The sequence below is a fragment of the Lampetra planeri genome, chromosome 12 (genome assembly GCF_965212315.1).
Source record: "Lampetra planeri chromosome 12, kcLamPlan1.2.h2, whole genome shotgun sequence".
NCBI classification, from domain to species: Eukaryota; Metazoa; Chordata; class Hyperoartia; order Petromyzontiformes; family Petromyzontidae; genus Lampetra; species Lampetra planeri.
In genome coordinates, this window is record NC_136118.1 from 1563856 (window position 1) to 1589958 (window position 26103).

The window sequence follows — 26103 nt, forward strand, 5'->3', positions numbered from 1 at the left end:
ACAAGTGCACGCGCCACACAAACACACAAGTGCACGCGCCACACAAACACACACAAGTGCACACACACACACACACAAGTGCACGCGCCACACAAACACACACAAGTGCACACACACACACACACAAGTGCACGCGCCACACAAACACACACAAGTGCACACACACACACACACAAGTGCACGCGCCACACAAACACACACAAGTGCACACACACACACAAGTGCACGCACACAAACACACAAGTGCACGCGCACACACTAACACACACGTGCACGGGCCACACAAACACACAAGTGCACGCGCCACACAAACACACAAGTGCACACACACACACAAGTGCACGCACACAAACACACAAGTGCACACACACACACTAACACACACGTGCACGGGCCACACACACACACAAGTGCACGCGCCACACAAACACACAAGTGCACACACACACACAAGTACACACACACACAAGTGCACACACACACACACGTGCACACACACACACAAGTGCACGCACACACACAGACAAGTGCACACACACACAAACACACAAGTGCACGCACACACACACACAAGTGCACACACACACAAACACACAAGTGCACGCACACACACAAGTGCACACACACACAAACACACAAGTGCACACACACACACACAAGTGCACACACATACACAAACACACAAATGCACGCACACACACACTAACACATAAGGGCACGCACACACACACACAAGTGCACACACACAAGTGCACACACACACACAAGTGCACGCACACACACACAAGTGCACACACACACAAACACACAAGTGCACGCACACACACACACACACAAGTGCACACACACACAAACACACAAGTGCACGCACACACACAAGTGCACACACACACACAAGTACACACACACACACACAAGTGCACACACATACACAAACACACAAATGCACGCACACATACACTAACACACAAGGGCACGCACACACACACACAAGTGCACACACACAAACACACAAATGCACGCACACACACACACACAAGTGCACGCGCACACACAAACACACACAAGTGCACGCACACATACCGTCCCAGGTACTCATTTGAAGCTGAGCCGACCTAGAGGAGGCCCAGGACCGGTTCAGATAATCGTCACTGGTGTTGGCCGTGAACGGGAATCAAACTCGGGTCGCCGGTTCATAGCGCAGCGCGCGAACCGCTACACTACCGCTCCCCACACACACACACACGTGCACACACACACACACGTGCACACACACACACGTGCACTCACACACACAAGTGCACACACACACCGAGCAGGCACAAAGGCTGCCAAATGGATCTCCATCACCTGACAGCGCCAATAACTGCCACCAGGAAAAAAAACTGGACGTGGAACAAAAATCCCATTTGTTAACACCGGCTTGGAGTCATCCACGATCGGCCACAAACAGGCTCCATACCCCCCCCCCATCTCCTCCTTACTTCTCAAACACCCCACCTCCCCCCAAACACTCAATCCCCGCCCCTTCAAAGACCCCCTTTCGCCTCCACCTCCCAAACGCACCGCCTTTCTCCAGCTCCAGTTCCACCACCGCCGCGTCTGTCGAGGGGAGGGGGGGGTTGGGACACCCACACCATTTACTCCGCAGCGAAAAATATATCCTCGGCCCTGGGCCATTAGGGACCCTGGTGACCTCAGCTTTTCGCAGCTGTGTCAGCCCTTGCGAATGTTTGAGCCGATAGAAGAAAGGGCAGTGTCGCGATGGCAGACTAACAGACACACACAGACACACACAGACTAACAGACACACACAGACTAACAGACACACACAGACGAACAGTCACACACAGACACACACAGACTAACAGACATACACAGACACACACAGACACACACACAGACAGACACACACAGACTAACAGTCACACACAGACACACACAGACTAACAGTCACACACAGACACACACAGACTAACAGACACATACAGACACATACAGACTAACAGACACACACAGACACACACATACATACACACACACAGACTAACAGACACACACAGACTAACAGACTAACAGACACACACAGACTAACCGACACACACAGACTAACAGTCACACACAGACACACACATACACACACACAGACTAACAGACACACACAGACACACACAGACACACACACACCCGCGACCGGACTCTGGCCATAAAGGCGTCGTCACTCGGTTTAATAACTCGTCAGACAAGGCCCCGTTTCACCACAAAAATGCAACATATGGGTTTCATCGGCCAACGCGTATCCTTGACCCTAACAAAACACCAACACATTCGTCGACAACAACAACACTGTGGCCTTTGAAATGGAAATATATAATTCGGCGACGTTTCAGACAATGGCCCTTCTTCATGTTGCCGGAAACGTCACCTGTTGAGGAATGCGTTGCGTTTTCGTCACGTGCCATTGTGTGTCACCGCCACGCAACACAACACGTGCGCCCTTCTTGAGCACAGCTGTCCACTGACAGGGACACTTGGCACCGGTTTCGCTCCTTCCTGACCCTCACAGCAGCATCGGCGTGGCCCCGTTGCACACAATGCCGCCGGGTTTGCCAGCTGTTACTGGAAAGGGCCCTGGCACCGAGACCGCCGCCGCAACGACTCCTCCCTTCTCTTTGCGTCTCGGAATTTACGAGCGAGAGGCGCGCGGCTTCCGTGTGCAAGGTCCGCGTGTTCCAGCACCGATGATTAATGAGGACGACGCTGCGCAGAGCAATTCAATTGCATCGCTGTAACAATGAACGCTGTCGTAATTAATCCACACAATATATTGCCGCATTGCCAGTAACATACATTACTTATTTGCTTAATTGACTCCATCGATGTCTAGACTCCGAGTCAAGGCAATTATACGTTAAAAAAAAACTCCGAAATTAAATCGATGAGCAATATAATTTGTATTTCGTGGTGTACCATCCCGCGACTAAACGTGCAGCGTAAGTGTTGGTCAAACTAGTGTTGCGATAAAAAAAAACCCAAGTTGAATGAATGTACCGTGGGCTCGTTGTTGTGGCCACGTGCGTGGTTGCTGATCACCCGCCTCGCGAGGGCACGCGCGCAGCGAGACTTCGTGGCGGTGACGCTAATGAGCGATGCGGCGAGAAGAGCACCGAGTCGCGCTTGCGCCTCACGCGCTATCGGCGCAAAGCAATTGTACACGGCGTTCCGTAGCGAATCACAACAACATCAATAACAAAAACAGATGCAATTCCTTTATACAGGAAGACCTCACTGAAGCTCAATATATTATGGATCAAGAGGGTCCCTGCAATGGGACGTTTAGCCGATCCCTATGCAATGAGTGTTCTTTTTATCACGAAAGCTTTCGCGACCAATATTATTCATAACATGGGAGTTTTTTTTTTTTTGTTGGGGGGGGGGGGGGGGGGGTTAGGTCGCGTAAAAATGAACGCGTCGTTAAACCCGCCAATTACAACCCGCGATTAGAAGCGTGAGGCCGCTTGTAATTGCTGGGGAACAACCTCCTGTTTCGGTCTTGAACAGAGGAATACATGTGATGTCACCATGTGTGAGCCAATCAGGTGCGAAGACCAAAGGGGGGGGGGTTAAAGTGTTCATATCAATAACAAGGGATATCTATAATTAGTTGGGTTATTCACAGTTAATCAACAATTACCGGCGAAACGTCGTATTCGAATTGTATATGTTGTGGGTTTACTCTCCAACACACCGGTGTGCTGAATTAGTAACTAATTGGCACGTTTCGTTGACATGACAACCCTTACTAATTGGCTGTGTCGGGTGGTGGTGGGTTTAACGACATATTTATATTTACGCGATCTAACACCAAAAAAACTTTCTTATATAGAATTCGTGTTTTGCCTGTGAGAGTAAATCTGAGGAAACCCTCTCCCCTCTCTCCCTCCTCTCCCGCCTTTCCCCCCACCCTCCTCCTCGTTAACGAGGTGATAACGCTCCAAGGATCGCCACACAGATGGGTCTGAGAACCCACTTCTTGCTGTGATGGCACCTACTGACCGCTGCCCGCAGCCCGGCGGGATTTGTGAACCTCACAAATATCTACGTGATCCACCAGCCATTCCCTCCGAAGCTGTGGGTCACGGGCACGCATCACCACCACCGCAACCACCACCAATAACAACAACAACCAGCTGCACTCCGAGGCCACGTCAAGTGTCGAAGGCTCGCTGACAGAAGGTCACGGGGCAGACCCAGGTGCAATGGGTCGACTGACTGAAATGACTGGCAGATGCACCACCTGTGCCCCCTACTGTGCCAACTTGCTGAATCCCAGCCACCATGACGACTCGCGCGCGCTCGTCACGTGTCACGCATGGGCTCCGTGCGAGCGAAGGAACCCAAGCCCCCACCCCCCGCCCCTCCGGGGGTGGGGGGGAGATTTCGGCACATCTCAGTGCCCTTGCCTCTCGGGGTGACCAACATCACGGGGAATTTTCTCGAGATTAATTCAATGATGTAACCCAACGCGGACAGAACGTCAACAGCTGCCGAGGGACGCATACCAGGCTCGCACGAGAGCGCTTCGCTACAAGAGGCGCCTGCGCGCACGGTTCACGCTCACCTAATGTCAGGCTTGTCTCGTAAATTACGCACGGGCGCTGGGGGTGTGCAAGTTCAGATTTACGCGCGGCCCAGCCTCGGACGTGGCTCTGGGGTGCGCCGTGCGTCTCTCTCGGCCGTGAGTAATTGACGCGCGGCGCGGTGGTGTCCCGCAGTGCCAACACACGCGGACGATTCGCTCTCGCCGCAATACGACATTGTCCGTACGTGCACCAGCAAAGTAGCGAAGCAGACAGACGTGTCCCGACGTGGCTCGTTGTCTGACTGTGGCGACGGCGGCGACGGCGGCGGTGTCGGGTGGGGTGGTGCGAGTCCGACACGCGTTGCATCTCAGCAGCTCGGCCTCAGTGTCGTGGTGCTTGGACGGGCGTGTCGGGGTTTCTCTTTATCACGCTGAGTGCGTGCCGGTGGAGGCGGGGTGTGGTGGTGGTGGTGGGGGCAGAGGGGCGTCCTCGTAAGAGACGGAAAGAAACGGAGAGACGCGTGGAAAATTTAAAGATCAATGAGAGTCGGAGATATACAGATATATGCACAGAGAGAGAGACGGGGAAAACAGAGGCACGTAAAGAGACAGGCATAGACAGAAAGGCACAACGAGAAAGATACGTCCACAGACAATGTGACACGAAGAGAGGCCATGAGGCAGAAACACAACGGATAAACAGAGACTCGGATACACATACAGAGAGAGAAAACAGTACGACAGAGAGAGAGAGACCGGTCGGGAAACTCCACAGAGAGACGCGGGGAGAGATGGAGACACAGGGAGCGATCTAGACGCGGGCAGCGTGGGATACCCACGCGACACCGACCGTGTACCTGCGCGCGCACACGGCCCGCCCACGCCCGCACAGAACCCGATCCTCCCGAGGAATTCACAACACGTGGGAGGCCTTCGCCGCTGCTGTTTTGTGTGTCGCGTACGGCGTGGCCGGGCGGCAAGCGGATACCTGAACCACCACAACACGTGACAGGTGTACAGAGGGCGTGTCGTGCCCCCACGCCCCCACCCAACCACCAGCACGCCTCCACCCCAGACCCCAACCTTACCACCCGCACCTCCAGCCTGAACAGATCTGGTGAAGAAATCTGCAGAGCAATCTGTACACAGAGGTATCTTCTTGAATACGGTTTTATTTTTAAAACACAGACAACCTCTAAACGTACACCGCTATCAGCGACAACGCAGAGGTGTTGTGTCATACACAATCAGCCGCAGCGTCTTGTTCAAACCCACTGTGCGTGGATATATGGCATCGAACTGGCGAACTCTGGATTGCAAGGCCCAATGTGCCGAACATTCCACCACGGTGGCAGCATCTCTATTGCAACATTCGCCTACTAATATAAATAAAGTTTGGCTGGCTGGTTGACTGGCTGATAACAAAACGTTTGACTGGCTGGCTGGTTGGCTGGCTTGCTCGCAGGCTGATAAAAAAAAAGTGTAGCTGGCTGAATAAAACAACGTTTGACTGGCTGGATGTATGGCTGGCTGACTGGCTGTCTGGCTGGCTGTGATAGACGGCCAAGTTAAAAAATGTCATGCGCCTTGTTGTTTTTTCGCATAAAACTGAGATCGCTTGGCTGAGATGAGGCATTTTACTTTTTTTCTTACCAAAGAGGCTCCCCCCCCCCCCCCACGTGACCTTCCTGGCGCGTGCCGTTGCAGGCGAAGCGGTCGACCAACGCGCGCGCGCTGTTTGCGGTGACAGACGCGGACAAGGGGACCTCCGTCGCTCGTATCTCCCCTGCGATGGAATGGAATTCATGAGCGGTGTTTATACAACAATGACTCTGTTTTAACTTTGGGTGTGTGTGTGTTTGTGTACGTGCTTTCCCCTCCCCCCTCCCCCCAACAAATTGTCCAGCTATATATATTCGACAGTACGGGAAGTTGTCATCATAGTAATCATCATCATCATGTGAGAATAAGGTGGCGTGTTGAATAAACGAAGCTGTTTACGTCAGGAACTAGGGTACACGTATTTTGCACGTTTGTCACGTGACCTACAAATACAATGCTACTGTTCGATATGATTAACTTTTATTTCGATATAATTTCACACAAAACGGTGACATCCCACTCACACAAAAACTGAAGGTCCTGAGCTATTGGTGGAAATTCCACAGTCGTATGCCGGGTACCAGTACACCCATGCAACAGCCACTGTTGAGTGTTTCCGAATGCAATGGTGCTGTCATAACGCATTGGCGCAGACTCTGTTTCGGCGAGGGTTGGTGGATCACGCACAGAACGTTTGAGACTCGCGACCCAGCCAGGGCTAAGGGGTAGCAAACCCCTCCGTTTAAAAGGGTGTCTTGAAACTCAGCGGAGGGGAGTGTTACACACGCTCGGGAGAGAGGGAAGTTCCCAATTCCGTGGAGACACGCGGAGACGCCGTTTCGTTGCGCAGTTTTGCGCGCTTATTTATTTATCTATCTCCTGTGTACATGCAGCACTTAGGGTCTCGGGCTCTATTGACAAGCACAGAGAGAGAGAGACGCCGCCATGGACCGAGAGGAGTCCAGGATGTCCCAGGGAGGCTGTTAGGGGGAGAGCGAGGGAACGGGGTGAGAGGGGGCAGGGGGAATGGGAGAGAGAAGAGAGAGCAAAAAACACAGAGAGAGATGGAACCCGAGAGAGTGTGCGAGTCGGATGGGAGAGAGAGAGAGAGAGGAGGGGAGGTGGAGGGAGAGAGGTGAGACGAAGAAAAGGGGGGCGAGATCAGAGGGGAAGAAGAGAAATGAGAGAGAGGGAGAGAGTGCGAGGGAGGTGATATGCAGAGAGAGAGAGAACTGACATGGAAATAGGTTGAGAGATAGGGCGAGAGGGGGGGTCGTGGAAGCAGAGGGTGAGAGAGGGTGAGAGAGATTATATAGATGGAGAGGTACAGCTAAAAGAGAGGCCGAGAGATCGTGTGTAAGACGAGCTGTGGAGAGATCAAGTGAGCGGGTGGGACAGAAACGCCGAGGGAAGTGTGACGTTGGAGAGGGAGTGCGCGAGGGAAATAAAGAAGAGGGAACAGAGAGAGAGAGATGAAGAGAGAGGGAGAGTGGGATGGAGAGGGCGCAGGAGAGAGCGAGGGAGAGTTAGGGGGGGAGAGAGAGAGAGCGCGCAGGCTGTGGCCGTGTAAATTGGCCGCTCTCGACTCGATCAGCGCCCGTGTGGTTTCGCTGCTGCTGCGCGGCGCGCGTCGCGAGTCCTGGCACCGTGGTCCCGTGCCCCTTGCTCGTAAATCAGGGGGCCCTTACCCCTATCGCGACCCCCCCCCCCCTTCGGGGCTGTGCCAGCGCCCACCGCGCTCTGCTCTCGGTCACACATTCTGAGCAAGTCGTGCGTGCGTGTGTGTGCGCGTGTGTGCGTGCGTATGTGTGTGCGTGTGTGTGTGTGTGCGTGCGTGTGTGCGTGCGTGTGTGCGTGTGTACGTGCGTGTGTGTGTGTGCGTGCGTGCGTCTGCGTGCGTGCGCGTGTGTGCGTGTGTGTGCGTGCGTGCGTGTGTACGTGCGTGTGTGTGTGCGTGCGTCTGCGTGCGTGCGCGTGTGTGCGTGTGTGTGCGTGCGTGTGCGTGCGTGCGTGTGCGTGCGTGTGCGTGTGCGTGCGTGTGTGCGTGAGTGCGTGTGCGTGCGTGTGCGTGCGTGTGCGTGTGTGTGTGTGCGTGTGTGTGTGCGTGCGTGCGTGTGCGTGTGTGTGTGTGCGTGCGTGTGTGTGCGTGCGCGTGTGCGAGAGAGCGCTGTGCGCGCAGATCTCTGGCGGCTCCGTCTCCACGCAAACAATGAACGAACACGCGTGTGTGTGTGTGTGTGCGTGCGTGTGCGTCACAGTGTAGCAGTTAGGGCGCTGCGCTGTAAACTCGGCGACCCGGGTTCGATTCCCGCTCACGGCCAACACCAGTGACGATTATCTGAACCGGTTCTGAAGCCTCCCCTAGGTCAACTCAGCCTCAAACGAGTGCCCGGTGCGGTGTGTAAACATCGCCACTGGGGTGACAAAGGCGGTTGGGCGTGGTGCTGGCCACCTCGTGTACCGTTCCGGCCTTCATAGGTGCTCGCCAACAGCACTTTCCCCTCCAGTCTGTTAAGGCTATACGGGGGATCTTTGGCTTTGTTTTCTGTGTGTATGTGTGCGTTTAGTCCCATCAGCCTCTTGACCTTCGGGACAAATATAATCAAGCGCCGTGTTTTCGAGCAAGCTAACTCCGGACAGGTTTCGATCGCCTGGAGCTCATCTGCAGGGGTCAGGCTTATTAAACAAACACGTGCTACTGGATCACCAGATGTCATTGGCACGAGCACTCCATTGAAATTATGGGGGGTGTGGCACATACACTACACAAAGATAAACCGTACACAGGACTCATTACGCGTTGCTGTGGCGCATCTGGGGGAGAAGCGAGTGGCAGGTAGGACGACGATGATGATGCGCTGCTGCAGCGCCGAGTTGAGCTCGTAAACGCGGCGCGCCGATCTCCCGGATGAAGCCTAAAGCGATCGCGGCACTGGAACACCACGGGAGGTCGAGAGGACGCGCGGTGCCGTTCGTGGAACCGCGAGCGAATCGCGCGATTACTTAGCACGCGGAACGCCGTTGCTCGTCTGATTGTACCGCCACTCGACTCGCACCCCCGCCCCCCCCCTGCCACCCCCCCGCCCCACTCTCCCCCATGCCCCCCCCCCCCCCCCATCAGTCCCTCCCTCCATCGCTCTTCTTAATTAGTCGTCGTTATGAATTTCCAGCACGCGCCCTCTCCCAATAAGCGGGAGGTGTTGTGGGGACCGCGCGCGTGGTGGGTGTCGTTTAGAGTCTCGAGTTGGGTGATTGTAAGATTGTTGGGGAGGGGGGGAGCATCAGTGGCTCCTGGATCCAGGCTTTAAAGAGGCGCCATCAGTGGCTCCTGCATCCAGGATTTAAGGAGGTTACAAAACTCCACCCCGATTTTCCAGCCTCAGGTGATGATCGAAATGCGAAGGCACCGTGTGATGATGATTGATGATGGCGATGATAACTTATGATGATGATGATGCATCACAGCTGTGTTACAGCGGGGCAGTTCTCCTGGGAGGCTGCGCGCGCTGTTTGGCGCGTGGGAGGGAACAGGAAGATCCCGCGAAGCGCGCACAGCGCTCCGCACGATTAGCACGGTTGGTAACGTACGGTGCGCGAAAGAAGTTCAACATTCACGTAGAGACTCAAGCCACAACGCGCACTGCCACCTCCTGGCCACCTCGCACCCCGGAGCCGATAACACCTGGCAAGCAGCTCCGCGAGTATCCCCATCCCAAGACGAGCCGGGCTTTATTATCCCAGCTGAGCTTCCGAGATCGCACGCGATCGTGCGCATTCCAGGCGACTCGGTCGTAGGCGCTGAATGATTAATCGATGATTGATTTATGTCATCCACTGACAGGTCCTGTAACCCCACACTCTTCCCCCCGTACACCCCCCCCCCCCATTCTCTCCACATCTCGCAGCAGAAACCGAGCACCGTGGGCACAGATCTTCGCTCCCGAGGCTCTCACCTCCGTCGCCCATAAATCCCCGGTAAGTGACGCTCTAATTATGTTATGTGGAGGGATTCGGTGGGGGGGGGGGTTGCGTCGGCTATAATTAGCGCGTATATAGTACGCGGGCAGTGTAAACATGAAAGCGTTGGGGGGCACGGGGCGGGTGCAGAGGGTGCACTCCCTATAAATAGCGCCCGGCAGTGCAGCGGCGACTCGGGGAGATGTGCGGGGGGGGGGGGAAGGTGTGGTGAGTGGTGGGGTGTTTGGAATGGAGTGTCGCTGTGGTACGGGGCGGGGGCAGTGGTGATGGGTGGGAGTGGTGGTGAGGGGTGGGAGGAGTGGTGAGGGGTGGGAGTGGTGGTGAGGGGTGGGAGTGGTGGTGAGGGGTGGGAGTGGTGGTGAGGGGTGGGAGTAGTGGTGAGGGGTGGGAATAGTGGTGAGGGGTGGGAGTGGTGGTGAGGGGTGGGAGTGGTGGTGAGGGGTGGGAATAGTGGTGAGGGGTGGGAGTGGTGGTGAGGGGTGGGAGTGGTGGTGAGGGGTGGGAATAGTGGTGAGGGGTGGGAATAGTGGTGAGGGGTGGGAGTAGTGGTGAGGGGTGGGAGTGGTGGTGAGGGGTGGGAATAGTGGTGAGGGGTGGGAGTGGTGGTGAGGGGTGGGAGTAGTGGTGAGGGGTGGGAGTAGTGGTGAGGGGTGGGAGTAGTGGTGAGGGGTGGGAGCAGTCGCGAGGGGTGGGAGTAGTGGTGAGGGGTGGGAGTAGTGGGAGCAGTGGTGAGGGGTGGGAGTAGTGGTGAGGGGTGGGAGTAGTGGGAGTAGTGGGAGTAGTGGTGAGGGGTGGGGGCAGTGGTGAGGGGTGGGAGTAGTGGTGAGGGGTGGGAGCGGTGGTGAGGGGTGGGAGTAGTGGTGAGGGGTGGGAGTAGTGGTGAGGGGTGGGGGCAGTGGTGAGGGGTGGGAGTAGTGGTGAGGGGTGGGAGTAGTGGTGAGGGGTGGGAGTAGTGGTGAGGGGTGGGAGTAGTGGTGAGGGGTGGGAGTAGTGGTGAGGGGTGGGAGTAGTGGTGAGGGGTGGGGGCAGTGGTGAGGGGTGGGAGTAGTGGTGAGGGGTGGGAGTAGTGGTGAGGGGTGGGAGTGGTGGTGAGGGGTGGGAGTAGTGGTGAGGGGTGGGAGTAGTGGTGAGGGGTGGGAGTGGTGGTGAGGGGTGGGAGTAGTGGTGAGGGGTGGGAGTGGTGGTGAGGGGTGGGAGTAGTGGTGAGGGGTGGGAGTGGTGGTGAGGGGTGGGAGTAGTGGTGAGGGGTGGGAGTGGTGGTGAGGGGTGGGAGTAGTGGTGAGGGGTGGGAGTGGTGGTGAGGGGTGGGATTAGTGGTGAGGGGTGGGAGTAGTGGTGAGGGGTGGGAGTAGTGGTGAGGGGTGGGAGTAGTGGTGAGGGGTGGGAATAGTGGTGAGGGGTGGGAGTAGTGGTGAGGGGTGGGAGTGGTGGTGAGGGGTGGGAGTAGTGGTGAGGGGTGGGGGCAGTGGTGAGGGGTGGGAGTAGTGGTGAGGGGTGGGAGTAGTGGTGAGGGGTGGGAGTAGTGGTGAGGGGTGGGAGTAGTGGTGAGGGGGTGGGGGCAGTGGTGAGGGGTGGGAGTAGTGGTGAGGGGTGGGAGTAGTGGTGAGGGGTGGGAGTTGTGGTGAGGGGTGGGAGTAGTGGTGAGGGGTGGGAGTGGTGGTGAGGGGTGGGAGTAGTGGTGAGGGGTGGGAGTGGTGGTGAGGGGTGGGAGTAGTGGTGAGGGGTGGGAGTAGTGGTGAGGGGTGGGAGTGGTGGTGAGGGGTGGGAGTAGTGGTGAGGGGGGGGGGAGTAGTGGTGAGGGGTGGGAGTGGTGGTGAGGGGTGGGAGTAGTGGTGAGGGGTGGGAGTGGTGGTGAGGGGTGGGAGTAGTGGTGAGGGGTGGGAGTAGTGGTGAGGGGTGGGAGTGGTGGTGAGGGGTGGGAGTAGTGGTGAGGGGTGGGAGTAGTGGTGAGGGGTGGGAGTAGTGGTGAGGGGTGGGAGTAGTGGTGAGGGGTGGGAGTAGTGGTGAGGGGTGGGAGTAGTGGTGAGGGGTGGGAGTAGTGGGAGTAGTGGTGAGGGGTGGGAGTGGTGGTGAGGGGTGGGAGTAGTGGTGAGGGGTGGGAGTGGTGGTGAGGGGTGGGAGTAGTGGTGAGGGGTGGGAGTAGTGGTGAGGGGTGGGAGTAGTGGGAGTAGTGGGAGTAGTGGTGAGGGGTGGGAGTAGTGGTGAGGGGTGGGAGCGGTGGTGAGGGGTGGGAGTAGTGGTGAGGGGTGGGAGCGGTGGTGAGGGGTGGGAGTAGTGGTGAGGGGTGGGAGTGGTGGTGAGGGGTGGGAGTAGTGGTGAGGGGTGGGAGTAGTGGTGAGGGGTGGGAGTGGTGGTGAGGGGTGGGAGTAGTGGTGAGTGGTGGGAGTGGTGGTGAGGGGTGGGAGTAGTGGTGAGGGGTGGGAGTAGTGGTGAGGGGTGGGAGTGGTGGTGAGGGGTGGGAGTAGTGGTGAGGGGTGGGAGTGGTGGTGAGGGGTGGGAGTAGTGGTGAGGGGTGGGAGTAGTGGGAGTAGTGGGAGTAGTGGTGAGGGGTGGGATTAGTGGTGAGGGGTGGGAGTAGTGGTGAGGGGTGGGAGTAGTGGTGAGGGGTGGGAGTAGTGGGGAGGGGTGGGAGTAGTGGTGAGGGGTGGGAGTGGTGGTGAGGGGTGGGAGTAGTGGTGAGGGGTGGGAGTAGTGGTGAGGGGTGGGAGTAGTGGTGAGGGGTGGGAGTAGTGGTGAGGGGTGGGAGTGGTGGTGAGGGGTGGGATTAGTGGTGAGGGGTGGGAGTAGTGGTGAGGGGTGGGAGTAGTGGTGAGGGGTGGGAGTAGTGGTGAGGGGTGGGAGTAGTGGTGAGGGGTGGGAGTGGTGGTGAGGGGTGGGAGTAGTGGTGAGGGGTGGGAGTGGTGGTGAGGGGTGGGAGTAGTGGTGAGGGGTGGGAGTGGTGGTGAGGGGTGGGAGTAGTGGTGAGGGGTGGGGGCAGTGGTGAGGGGTGGGAATAGTGGTGAGGGGTGGGAGCGGTGGTGATGGGTGGGAGCGGTGGGGAGGGGTGGGAACGGTGGTGAGGGGTGGGAGTAGTGGTGAGGGGTGGGACTAGTGGTGAGGGGTGGGAGTAGTGGGAGTAGTGGGAGGGGTGGGAGTGGTGGTGAGGGGTGGGAGTAGTGGTGAGGGGTGGGAGCGGTGGTGAGGGGTGGGAGCGGTGGGGAGGGGTGGGAGCGGTGGTGAGGGGTGGGAGCGGTGGTGAGGGGTGGGAGCGGTGGGGAGGGGTGGGAGCGGTGGTGAGGGGTGGGAGCGGTGGTGAGGGGTGGGAGCGGTGGTGAGGGGAGGGAGTGGTGGTGAGGGGTGGCAGTGGTGGTGAGGGGTGGGAGTAGTGGTGGGGTGGGTGTGCGGAGTGGGCTGTGCTGATGGTTGGGCTATAATCATAACAAGAGTGGGGTGTGTGTGTGTGTGCTGAGACTCGAGGTGCGTGTTGATGATGGGTGAGTGCATCTTGTTGGTTACGCGGCGTGTTATATGAGTGGTTTGAGCTGTGCTGTGGTAACGCGTGTCCCGTGTGCGTGTGTCCCGTATGTGTGTGTGTGTCCCGTGTGTGTGTGTGTGTCCCGTGTGTGTGTGTCCCGTATGTGTGTGTGTGCGTGTCCCGTGTGCGTGTGTCCCGTGTGTGTGTGTCCCGTATGTGTGTGTGTGTGTGTCCCGTGTGTGTGTGTGTGTCCCGTGTGTGTGTGTCCCGTGTGTGTGTGTCCCGTATGTGTGTGTGTGTGTGTCCCGTGTGTGTGTGTGTGTGTGTCCCGTGTGTGTGTGTGTCCCGTATGTGTGTGTGTGTGTCCCGTGTGTGTGTGTCCCGTGTGTGTGTGTCCCGTGTGTGTGTGTCCCGTGTGTGTGTGTCCCGTGTGTGTGTGTGTCCCGTGTGTGTGTGTCCCGTGTGTGTGTGTGTCCCGTGTGTGTTTGTGTCCCGTGTGTGTGTGTGTGTCCCGTGTGTGTGTGTGTCCCGTGTGTGTGTGTCCCGTGTGTGTGTGTGTCCCGTGTGTGTTTGTGTCCCGTGTGTGTGTGTGTGTCCCGTGTGTGTGTGTGTCCCGTGTGTGTGTGTGTCCCGTGTGTGTGTGTCCCGTGTGTGTGTGTGTTATGGAAAGCGGTAGCGCAGCAGTTTGCCCGCCGCGCTACGAATCCGGCGACCCGAAATTCGACTCCCGCTCACGGCCAACATTAGTGACGATTATTTGAACCGGTCTTGAGCCTCCCCTAGGTCGACCCGACCTCAAATGAGTACCTGGCGTGCTGTGTAAACAACGTCACTGGGGAAACAAAGGCAGTCGGGCGTCCCACCCCTGCGTATGCCTTCTTAGGTGCTACTCGCTAACAGCACTTGCCTAAACAGTCTGTTAAGGCTTTACGGGTGTTATTTTTATCTTTGTCTTTGCTGTGTAGTGGACAGCGTGGCGCAGCGGTTTCGCACGCTGCGCTACGAACCCGGCGACCTGAACTCTATTCCCGGTCGCCGGCTACCATCAGTGGCAAGTGGTAATAAAACCGGCCCTTGAGCCTCTGTGCCGACTCAGACTTGAATCATCAGTACCTGGTGCGGTGAGCATCGCTGCTGGCCACACCACGCAGGTCGTGCGCCGTCGCGAATTTAAGGGCGCTGCCGTGGCGAGATGTGAACTACCTCGCCTGATATACAGGAGGTCGTGGGTTCGATACCGACCCTGATGCCTGCTGTATATTTTGAATTTGCAAATCTGTCTCCCCGTGGTTGCGTGAATTTTTTTTTTATCAAAGTCTCTCTCTCGCTTTTTTCCCCTCCGCATTTAAAATCAACATGCTTTTAGAGTATTTGGCTGCTATCAATTTCCACATAAGGCACTTCTCGTCGAGCTATCATGTGTGGCCAGGTCGCTTCTAAAGAAGAGCTGCATAGCTCAGTGGGCCTTACCTTGTAAAGCATAATGAATAGGTGCTTGCTAACGCCTGTGGCCCCACAACAGTCTATTCAAGGCTACACGGTGAGTGCGTGGGTGTGGGGGAGGGAGGGAGGGTCCCGGCCTCTGTGGGTGAGAGTGCACAGACTAAGGTGAGTCGAGGGGGTCTCGTGCCCTTCCCAATGTGGCAGTGGGAGTGGGGGGGACACCCCGCCCGGCGCGGTAACCCGTGAAGGGGACCCTGCTCGAACCCCCAAGGGGACCCTGTCCACACCCCCAGGAACCACGCGTGGCTGCCAAGCTATTAATAACACCACGCGCTCGACTCCCTTCCTCCCTACCCCCACCCGTATTCAATTACGGATCCAATGATTAACCCCTGAACGATTCGACGAATCGACGCATTCGATTCGCGAAGCAATTATCATGTTTCTCCACTCGTGTGGCGACATCATCTGCATTGGTGTAAGACTGACCGTGACACGCGCGATTCGTGGTGAAGTCAGCCTAACGTACATACATTTACACGCGCAGGGAGCTTGTGTCAATCCACTGCTGGATGAGGTGCACCCCCGCCCCCGCGGGTCGACGAATGACCATACTTCCCCAAGCCCAATGGAATCGACCAATTGTGGCATCCACCCAACACTCACCGGCTCCCTCCGCGCGCCCCATCTTCCATCATCCCCCATCCTGGGAATACGCCGTTGTCTCCTGCAACTGTGCGAGCAATCGCTGTGAATTGGTGGGGAGAGTGCGGGGGGGGTGCGGAGGGGGGTGCGGGGGGGGGGTGCGGGGGGGGAGTGGCGTCGGGGGAGTGGAGGATTTGGACGGGGGGCTGAGGGGTGGGGGGAGTAGTGAGTAGCCCAGGGGCTCCCCCCCACCATATCGCGCGAATGAATTGACGCGAATGTCACGTGTCACGCGACAACAACGAGGAGGGGAAGGGTGCTGTCACGTGTGCTGTCACGGGTGCTTCTCCAGGCACGCGCACGTGACCGCTGCATCGCTAAGACTGCACGGCGGTGGTGCCGTGTGCAGAGGCGGGTGACAATCCCCATCGCGACGCGACGTGCACAAGAGACGCCCGATTCTCTTGGGATATGTTACAGGTGAAGCGGATTTATATTGAAACAAAAAATACTCACCACATGGCGGTTGTCTCGTGGGGGTTTGTGAAGGGCGCGCGAGGTAGTTGTAACCCGTTCAGATATCACCTGCCCCTGATTCTAGTTACACGTGGGCGGATATCGAATCCGGTGCCACAGGGTTCGTAGCGCAGTGACCCAATCACAGCGCCACCGCTCCACCCAGGGTTCGCGCTCACTCGCTGCAAGGGAGTGGACGACAGCCCGAAGGGCCGTGCCGGTGACGGCTCAGTGGCAGCCCGAGGAGATCGCGGTCCCCGAGAGGAGGGCGGCCGCCGTGGAGATGCAGCGACGAGATGGCCTCGTGCGCCACGGGAGAACGAGATGGATCGTGGCGGCACGCACCGCAGGACCGTGATGGGTTGGCGACGGTGTCCGGAGGAATTCATCGAGCAGTGAATAGACCACGGCGCGTAATGATGACGACGACGACGCAAATGCATCGCATTATTGGCAGTGCAGGCAGCGACCCAATTTTGAATGGCGATACTTCGTATGGAAAGGAGACCTGGGAGAAATCGAGGGCGATCTACAATAGCGACGTTAAATCGCATTTGTCAAAATATACAAGGTGCGTTAAGTCTCGAGTCGAAACGGTCCAAGTGTTACTAATGGTAATTCAATACATGAATGGCACTCAATATGTATGCATATGTGTGTGTGTGTGTATATATAAGCCGCAGTGTAAACACACAAGACACTGCAATACAGCGGCGCTCGTTCAGTTACTCGGACAACGGCCCTGGCGAGCCTCGTCCCGAGAGAGACGCAGAGACGCAGCACCTTGCCCAGATACTCCGCCAAACGCAGCGCCGCCGGTGGCCGACTGCTCCCCACATTCAATTACCGCGTCATCGCGCGCGCTCGTGTCCGCGGTAGCAATCACCCTCTTGATTTCCATTCTAATTAATCGCTGTTATGTCTCTTTTTTTTACGCCGCGCGTCGCAATTTTAACCCCCTCCCTCTCTCATCCCTCTCCTCCCTCTCCTCCCTCGCTCTCGCACCCCCATACCCGGCTCCCTACCACTCACATGAGGCCCTCCACTGCAGCACCCACCCACCCCCAGCAATGAGCCTGGCTCTCATTACGATTGCACCGCACCGAGGCTGAGAACGGCACAAGGTGACGAATTTTGGGGTCCCGATCATCCTTTCGAAACGAACCCTAATGAAGTCCACACAGGACGCCGCTGCCATCATGGGGGGGGGGGGGGGTAATTCGAGATGGCGCGTAACGCCAATCACCGCGGTTAGAGGAACCCACTTCATTGGCTCCGAGACAGCCAATTAATTATAATTAACCTATGCGGACTTCCATTCAATAATAATGATCGCAAAGCAAGAATTAATAATATCGCGGGGCTCAGCGGAATCGTTATTGTAAGTAATATTGCGGGGAACACGGCGAGAATGCGAGTGAGGTGGTAGGGGAGGGGAGGGAGGCAATGGAGAGACAGAGGGGGCAGGGTGGGGGGAGGGACTCGGGGGCCGCTGCGGGTTTAAGTGCCTGAGGTTGAGTGGGGGAGTTTAATCTCATCCAGGTCACCTTCACCTCCAGACCCACCTGAACCCACATCCACATTTGCGCTGAAGAGCATTTGGCTGTGATACAGTTCCACGTGATGATCAGCCCACTTCGTTGGGATATCATTTGTGGCCAGGTTGCTTTTGAAAAAATATATAGCTATATAGCTCTGTGCGCCTTGTAAAATAAAGAAATAGCAGTTTAGTAGTTTAAAAAATAGTTAACATATTCCAGATCCCTAACATCATCTCATCCAGCTCCCCTGCGCTGCAGCCTGTGGTCTCACGTTTCCACATTCGCCCGTGCCAGATCGAGACTCGGCAAGAGTTGCACCGGTTGACGCCTCGTGACCTCCAAAGATTATTGCTCTCTTCGTCTCATCCCATCCCACACTCGTGGAGCGGGAGGTCTCATCCCATCCAACACCCCCCCCCCCCGTCTCGCCCCGCCCCCCCCCAAATTGACGCAAGTGGTGAAATCGATCGGGTTTGGGGGAGCGGTTGCAACCACAGAACCACGCCATTTCATTGAGCATTCTAAACAATCTCACTTAATTGTCTCTAATTAATATTGCTGTGGCGAGAGTTTATTTACAGTTTTATATCCCAGTTTTTTTTAGCTCGCCTCGTTAAATTGGCTGTGGTGGGGGAGGAGAAGTGGAGGAAGAGGAGGGGAAGTGGTGGGGGGGGCGGAAAGGTTTCTGTGGGGGGGGGGGCAGATGGGTGAGTGGGGGAGGTAATGGAATCGTTACGTAATTAAGTTCCGTTTCGAGCGCTGCCCGCGACTGCCCTCTAGCGGTCGTGGGACATCACAGAGAGGGCAGCGCCGAGGGCGAATGAATGCCCCCTCTCTGCTTCTCTTGCTGGGTTCCTGGCACCGAGGTGCCTCACTCAATTCGTGAATAGTGGTGGGGGAGTGGGGTGGTATATTCATTAACTCCACGTGCATCGCCGTTCTAATTAGCGACACGGTCAGCCCACGGCGGCGGCTTTAATTAAAGATCACCTCCACGTCGTATCAAACGAGGAAGGAGGCGCGCACGGAATTGAAGAGGGGCGGGGGAAGGTCGCGCCTTCTCTGATGATGCTCTTAAGGTCGTGCTGCGTGGTGATGGCAGGTCCCTGTGCCTCGGTGCAGACTCCTGCCACCCGTAACGTGTGACGCAGGTAGACGGATAGGCGAACGGGCAAACCTTTGCTTTTTGTCCCCCCACTGGCGACGACCACGTCATTTGGTCATTCGGCAATTAAGTCAACAACACCATGGTCAAAACGTGAAGGCACATGTGGTAGGCGACGTTTCGGGAAATGACCCTTCTTCGCGACCTACATATATGAAGGACAGTTGCATGAAACGTCGCCGATTACACGCGTTCCTTTTTCTTTTATAGGTCACAGTGCCACAGACAGACTCGTGTGTTGAGTTCGTTTTCATGCCCCGGTGAGAGCATTGCGAGCTCAGTAATTGTAGTTGACATAACGATGTGCTAGCACACGGCATCATCACGCGTACACCATCTATGGAGCGTCGTCGCTGTAGCTGCAGGTGACTATGCACCTGACACACTCGTGGCGTTTCAGGACACTCGGCATCTGCATTTAAAACCGCGGAGACCTGGGGTTCGCATCTACGTGGGTCACCTCGAGTCATATAAATACACAAATATCGTTGGCGTGAACGCCATGCAATAATGCTATCACGTCACTGCAGTGCCCACATCACCGAATCACCCACCTATCCACCCCCTCCCCTCACCTCCCTCCCCGCATCATTACCGCATCATTATCATCATTACATCTTCCAAAACATCACTCTTACATCATCACATCGCTCTTACGTCATCACTGCGTCTGGAACATCCTCGCCGCATCTCACGCGCTACCGCACGTCACAAGTCATCAATGCACACATCTCATCATCATCCACATCATCACCGCACCTCCAACATCGCCACGACTTCTTATCGGGGGTTGCGGTGTCGTTATCTGCGTGCCCGTGCCGAGGCGGTCGCACTCATGTTACTTGTCGTGTACGAAGACAAAGATCCCCCATATAGCCTTAACAGACTGTTGGAGCAAGTGATGTTAGCGAGCACCTGTGAAGGCCGGCACGGCACACGAGGGGTGAGTGGCCAGGACCACGTCCGGCCGCCTTTGTCTCCCCAGTGGCGATGTTTACACACCGCATCAGGTACTCATTTGAGGCTGAGTCGACTTAGGGGAAGTCCAGGACCAGTTCAGGTAATCGTCACTGCTGTTGTCCGCGAGAGCTGGAGTCGAACTCGTATCGCCGGGTTCGTAGCGCAGCGTGCTAACCGCTACACGACCGCTTTACACTTGTCAGTACACACACACAGACAGGAAGTCTCGTGTTCATACTGTGTACATAACCCCTGCGCCACGGCCACGTGTACACACACAAAGCCGCATGTACTCAATCATTAACTCATTTATACACACACCCACTAACCCACGTGTACACACACACCCACTAACCCACGTGTACACACACACACTAACCCACGTGTACACACACTAACCCACGTATACACACACACACACTAACCCACGTGTACACACACACACTAACCCACGTGTACACACACACACTAACCCACGTGTACACACACACACTAACCCACGTGTACACACACACACACTAACCCACGTGTACACACATACACACTAACCCACGTGTACACACACACACCCACTAACCCACGTGTGCGCGCGCAGACACACACTAACCCACGTGTACACACACACCCACTAACCCACGTGCACACACACACTCACACTAACCCACGTGTACACACACACACACTAACCCACGTTTACACACACACACCCACACTAACCCACGTGTAGACACACTAACCCACGTTTACACACACACACTAACCCACGTTTACACACACACACTAACCCACGTGTACACACACTAACCCACGTGTACATACACACACACACACTAACCCACGTGTACACACACACTAACCCACGTGTACACACACACACTAACCCACGTGTACACACACACACCCACTAACCCACGTGTACACACACACCCACTAACCCACGTGTACACACACAAACCCACGTGTACACACACAAACCCACGTGTACACACACACTAACCCACGTGTACACACACACTAACCCACGTGTACACACACACTAACCCACGTGTACACACACACACACTAACCCACGTGTACACACACACTAACCCACGTGTTCACACACACACACCCACTAACCCACGTGTACACACACACCTACTAACCCACGTGTACACACACAAACCCACGTGTACACACACAAACCCACGTGTACACACACACTAACCCACGTGTACACACACACTAACCCACGTGTACACACACACACACTAACCCACGTGTACACACACACTAACCCACGTGTACACACACACACACCCACTAACCCACGTGTACACACACGCAGACATTCGCAGCCAAGTACCCATTTAAACAAGCGACCTCTTCGCGTTTCGCGAGCTGCAATTTCACGCGCACAGCGCAGAAGACGCAGAGCTGTCGGGGGAGCCCGTTAGGCGAGCGTAGAAGTGAGAGGTTTGGGGGGAGCGCAATGGGAGCGCATGGGGAGCGCGCGAGAGGAGCCCGCTCAGTCGCATCCTCCGTCTCGAGAACAAACACGAGCGCGCCGCGTTACCCCCCCCCCTACCCCCCCACCCTGTCTCCCGGCCGTCGCGAAAATCTCGCAGCGCCGACTCGAGGTCGTGTTTCACGTCCGACCGTCGGTGCCGATTGATCCTGGGACCCCCCCCCCCCCCCCCCGGGACAGGAGCCAAAATCAAACGCGAGCGGAGCGACACTCGGCGTGGCCGCGAGCCGCCGGTGTTTCGCCACGGCGGCGAACCCCGCTCTGCGTTCGAGAGAGTGTGAGTGAGCGAGTTAAGTGAGTGAGCGAGTGCACGAGGGTGCGTGTGAGTGAGTGAGCGAGTTCATGAATGTGTGTCAATTTAGACGAATGGCTGTATCAGTGATTTAGATAAATACGCGAGTTAACAGTGTTTGCAAGATAGGGAATGTGTGTGCGCGCGAGAGCGAATGAGTGATTGCCCGAGCGAGCGAGTGTGCAAGTGGCCGTGCTTGCGCGAGTCGATGAGCGCCCTAGTGAGTGAGTGTGCGAGCAACAGTGAGTGAAGGTTTAATTAGCATGAGCGAAGGTGCTAGCGGGTGACAGGTGCGAGTGAGCGAAGGTACGGGTGGGCGAAGGTGCCGGTGGGCGAAGGTGCGAGTGGGCGAAGGTGCTGGTGGGCGAAGGTGCTGGTGGGCGAAGGTGCCGGTGGGCGAAGGTGCGAGTGGGCGAAGGTGCCGGTGGGCGAAGGTGCGAGTGGGCGAAGGTGCTGGTGGGCGAAGGTGCGGGTGGGCGAAGGTGCTAGCGGGTGACAGGTGCAAGTGGGCGAAGGTGCTGGTGGGCGAAGGTGCTAGCGGGTGACAGGCGCAGGTGGGCGAAGGTGCGAGTGGGCGATGGTGCGAGTGAGCGAAGGTGCTGGTGGGCGAAGGTTCTGGTGGGCGAAGGTGCGGGTGGGCGAAGGTGCGAGTGGGCGAAGGTGCGGGTGGGCGAAGGTGCGAGTGGGCGAAGGTGCGAGTGGGCGAAGGTGCGAGTGGGCGAAGGTGCGAGTGGGCGAAGGTGCGAGTGGGCGAAGGTGCGAGTGGGCGAAGGTGCGAGTGGGCGAAGGTGCGAGTGGGCGAAGGTGCGAGTGGGCGAAGGTGCGAGTGGGCGAAGGTGCGAGTGGGCGAAGGTGCGAGTGGGCGAAGGTGCGAGTGGGCGAAGGTGCGAGTGGGCGAAGGTGCGAGTGGGCGAAGGTGCGAGTGGGCGAAGGTGCGAGTGGGCGAAGGTGCGAGTGGGCGAAGGTGCGAGTGGGCGAAGGTGCGAGTGGGCGAAGGTGCGAGTGGGCGAAGGTGCGAGTGGGCGAAGGTGCGAGTGGGCGAAGGTGCGAGTGGGCGAAGGTGCGAGTGGGCGAAGGTGCGAGTGGGCGAAGGTGCGAGTGGGCGAAGGTGCGAGTGGGCGAAGGTGCGAGTGGGCGAAGGTGCGAGTGGGCGAAGGTGCGAGTGGGCGAAGGTGCGAGTGGGCGAAGGTGCGAGTGGGCGAAGGTGCGAGTGGGCGAAGGTGCGAGTGGGCGAAGGTGCGAGTGGGCGAAGGTGCGAGTGGGCGAAGGTGCGAGTGGGCGAAGGTGCGAGTGGGCGAAGGTGCGAGTGGGCGAAGGTGCGAGTGGGCGAAGGTGCGAGTGGGCGAAGGTGCGAGTGGGTGCCCCTTGTGAATGAGCGATGACGCGTGGATGAACGAAGAGAACCGATCAACGCGCGAGCCGGCTAACGAGGTAGAGTGATGTAATTAGCATGAACGCGAATGAGCTAGCGCGTTTCAGTTTAACGAACGCGTGCTTGCGCGAGTGAATGAGCAAGCGAGCGAGCGAGTGAATCGATGTGCAGAGGGAGCGGATGAGCCAGTGAACGTGCGCTTGCATCTTTAGCAACACCCGCGGACAGTAAACCCGGCCCCGCACGCCGCGGGGCCCCGCACGCCGCGCCGGCTTTTGCCGAGCCCGCGCTGTTCGAGACGCGCTCGGAGGGGTCGCGGATTCGCGCTCCGCTTCATTCAGCGCGGCCACTGCGGCAGTGCTCACACGCGGTCGGTTCCGCTAGGACCGGCGGCAGCTCTCATCCCCCTTCTGCTGCTGCTGCTGCTACTACTACCACAGGATACCGCTATTGGTGCGGAGATTAATGGGTGGTCTGCTGACGATGAGCGCAGCAGGGGTAGCTCTGGGTTGGGACTGATCCCACATCGTTTCCCTGCATCCCACACAGCCCCGCCTCTGAGCAGGTGCACAGGTGCGCGTGAGCGGCGATGACAGGCGCATTTAGCTGCCAGCCCCGTGTGTGCGTGTGTGTTTGTGTGTGTGTGTTTGTGTGCGTGTTTGCGTGTGTGTTTGTGTGTGTGTGTTTGTGCGTGTGTGTGTGTTTGTGTGCGTGTGTGTGCATGTGTGTGTGTGTGCGTGTCTTTTCGTGTCTCTGTCTGCACGGGAGCAGCGGTGTGGCTGTTAGCGCGTTGTGCAACCAACCTGGCCACCCGAGTTCGATCCCGGCTCACGGTCAACACCAGTGAAGACCATCTGAACCGGTCCTGGGCCTCCCCTAAGACGACTCAGAATCGAATGAGTACATTGTGCGGTGTGTAAACATCGCCACTAGGGAGACAAAGGCGCCCGGGTGTGGTTCTGGGCACCCACCCCCTCGTGTGCCGTGGCGATCTTAATAGGTGCTCGCAAACAGCACTTGCTCCAAAAGTCTATTAAGGCTATACGGGGGATCTTTGTTTTTCTTTCGATGCGTGTGTGCGAGACCATGCGACGCGTTTGTGGCTCGTGCATTTTGCGTGCACGTGCGCGTGTGTGCGGCGCGCGCGCGCGTGTGTACATGCGGAGCCGATGTGCGCATATAACAAGCGCACGGAATGTGTGCGCGCGCTTTGACACGTGTGTATATGCGGCGTGCATGCACCTTGTGATGAACGCGTGTGCACGTCGTGCGTGTCTGTGTGCGTACACGCGAATGTGTGGCGAGCGCTGACGATGCCCATGGCCATATACACACACACATCAGCGAACACGGCAAAGCCTTCAACATCTTGTCAAGCAAGTCTCGCTCTTTCAGAAGCTGCGCTATTGAGACCGCACGCACGCACACACGTTGGAGGCGCCGCTTCGAATAACAAAATTAGAGCGACTGAAACCCTCTCTCGCGCCCTCTCTCCCTCCACGTCCAACTGCGGAGTCTGGGGTAGTGGTGGGGAACGCCGAGTCCTTCGGCGGCAGGGAGGGAGAGGCGAGCGCGACTGCGCAGTCGCCCGAGAGGACACGCTGCCGGGGAAACAGCCGCCAATGCGATTACTGCGCCCGAAACTGAGCCTCTCGCCCTCCCCGGCTCCCCCACCCCGTCTCTCTCCATGCCGCGTCCGTCTTGCGTCGTATTGGCGTGGACTCGCGATGCGGTCACTGGGACTTGAGCAGGGAGGATAGATTACAACTCACGATGACAGCAGTAGCAGCAGCAGCAGCCGCCGCGTACTGAAGAGCGCTGTCCTTGCCGATCGCTCGCGTAATTAACGTTCCCTTCCCTGCGTTAGAGGAATTAAGAGAGAGAGAGAGAGCAGCAGCAGCAGCTGTAGCGGTTTTAGCTGGACGAGTGTTGCGGTGGAAACACGTCGGGGAAATCGATGCGCTTTTGCGCAGATTGGACTCGCAACGGCGAAGTGACAAAATGTAAACACATCGTGCGCGCATGTCCGCTCCGGTCTGCGTCTCCGCGCGTGTCCGTGCGTCTCTGCGTATCTGCGTCTCCCCGTTGTCACCATGTGTCCGCGTTTTCCCGTGTCTGCGCGCGGTGTCTTCGCGTATCTCTCTGGGTCTTCGTGTCAATGTCTCCACGCGCGTCTCTGTCCCACCGGGTGTCTCCGGGCGCACGGCTGCACGGGTCGCATTCAAAGCGACACTCGTCCCTTTGCCGTGGAAATTATCCCCCCCCCCGCGCTCTCTCTCCACCCCCCCGCGCTCCCTCTCCACCCCAGCTCGCCGATCACCGGTCCCGAGACCGGCCCGGAGCGGTCGCACCCCAACCCCTCACCCACTCGCACCCCAACCCCTCATCCACTCGCACCCCAACCCCTCATCCACTCGCACTCCTTACCTGGCAGGAGTCGCCTCTCTCCGCCGCGAAGCAGCTGAACACGAAAGTGGAGAAGTCGTCATCTTGTATAGGAGCACAGGTCGCCATCGCTCGCTCTCCGCGCAGACTGGCGGCCCGCGGGAACGCGCGCGCTCTCACGCGCTTCGTCTGGGTGCCTCCCCGTCTCCCCCCTCTCCCTCTCTCGACGCTCTCCCTCCACCGCTCCTCCTCTCGCCTCCCCGCCCCACGTGATCCCTCTACTGTACTGGTGGTGCACGCGCACGCAATAGGAGCACGCGCGCGCACGCGTCCGGCACCGGGAGCGGGGAGAGAGGAGGTGGGAGACGTGAGGTGGGGGAGGCGGCGGCGGCGGTGGGTTTGGTGTGTGGGATGAAGGTGGGAAGGGATCCGAAGAGAAGGAGGAGCGGGGGAGGGAGAGGTGACGGTAGCAGCAGTACCGCAGAGAGAGAGAGGGAGAAGTGGAGGGAGGGAGGGGGTGATGGAGGGGAGGGATGGGGGAGGACAGCACAAACTGGGGGGCAGCAGATGGGGGAGACTCGGAGAGGAGCGAGCCCTGGTTTGTGTTGTCGTGTTGTTGTTGTTCGGTAAGGCGCGATGGGACACGCCTGTCATCCGGCGC

General features: G+C 57.6%; 1 protein-coding gene and 1 long non-coding RNA gene across 2 annotated transcripts in view; one reads left to right on the forward strand and one right to left on the reverse strand.

The window, feature by feature from the left end:
* The window catches only part of LOC144721492 (peroxisome proliferator-activated receptor gamma coactivator 1-alpha-like), a 134653-nt gene extending 109067 nt beyond the window's left edge, over nucleotides 1-25586 (reverse strand). The window contains 1 exon segment of the mRNA XM_078599136.1: nucleotides 25485-25586. Coding sequence (XP_078455262.1) covers nucleotides 25485-25571 — 87 coding nt within the window. The 5' untranslated portion in view covers nucleotides 25572-25586.
* Nucleotides 9330-14486, forward strand: LOC144721816 (uncharacterized). The gene is made up of 3 exons (XR_013585979.1): nucleotides 9330-9759; nucleotides 10090-10159; nucleotides 14298-14486. It is a non-coding gene; the product is annotated as an uncharacterized LOC144721816 (long non-coding RNA).
* Nucleotides 25587-26103: the final 517 nt, after the last annotated feature.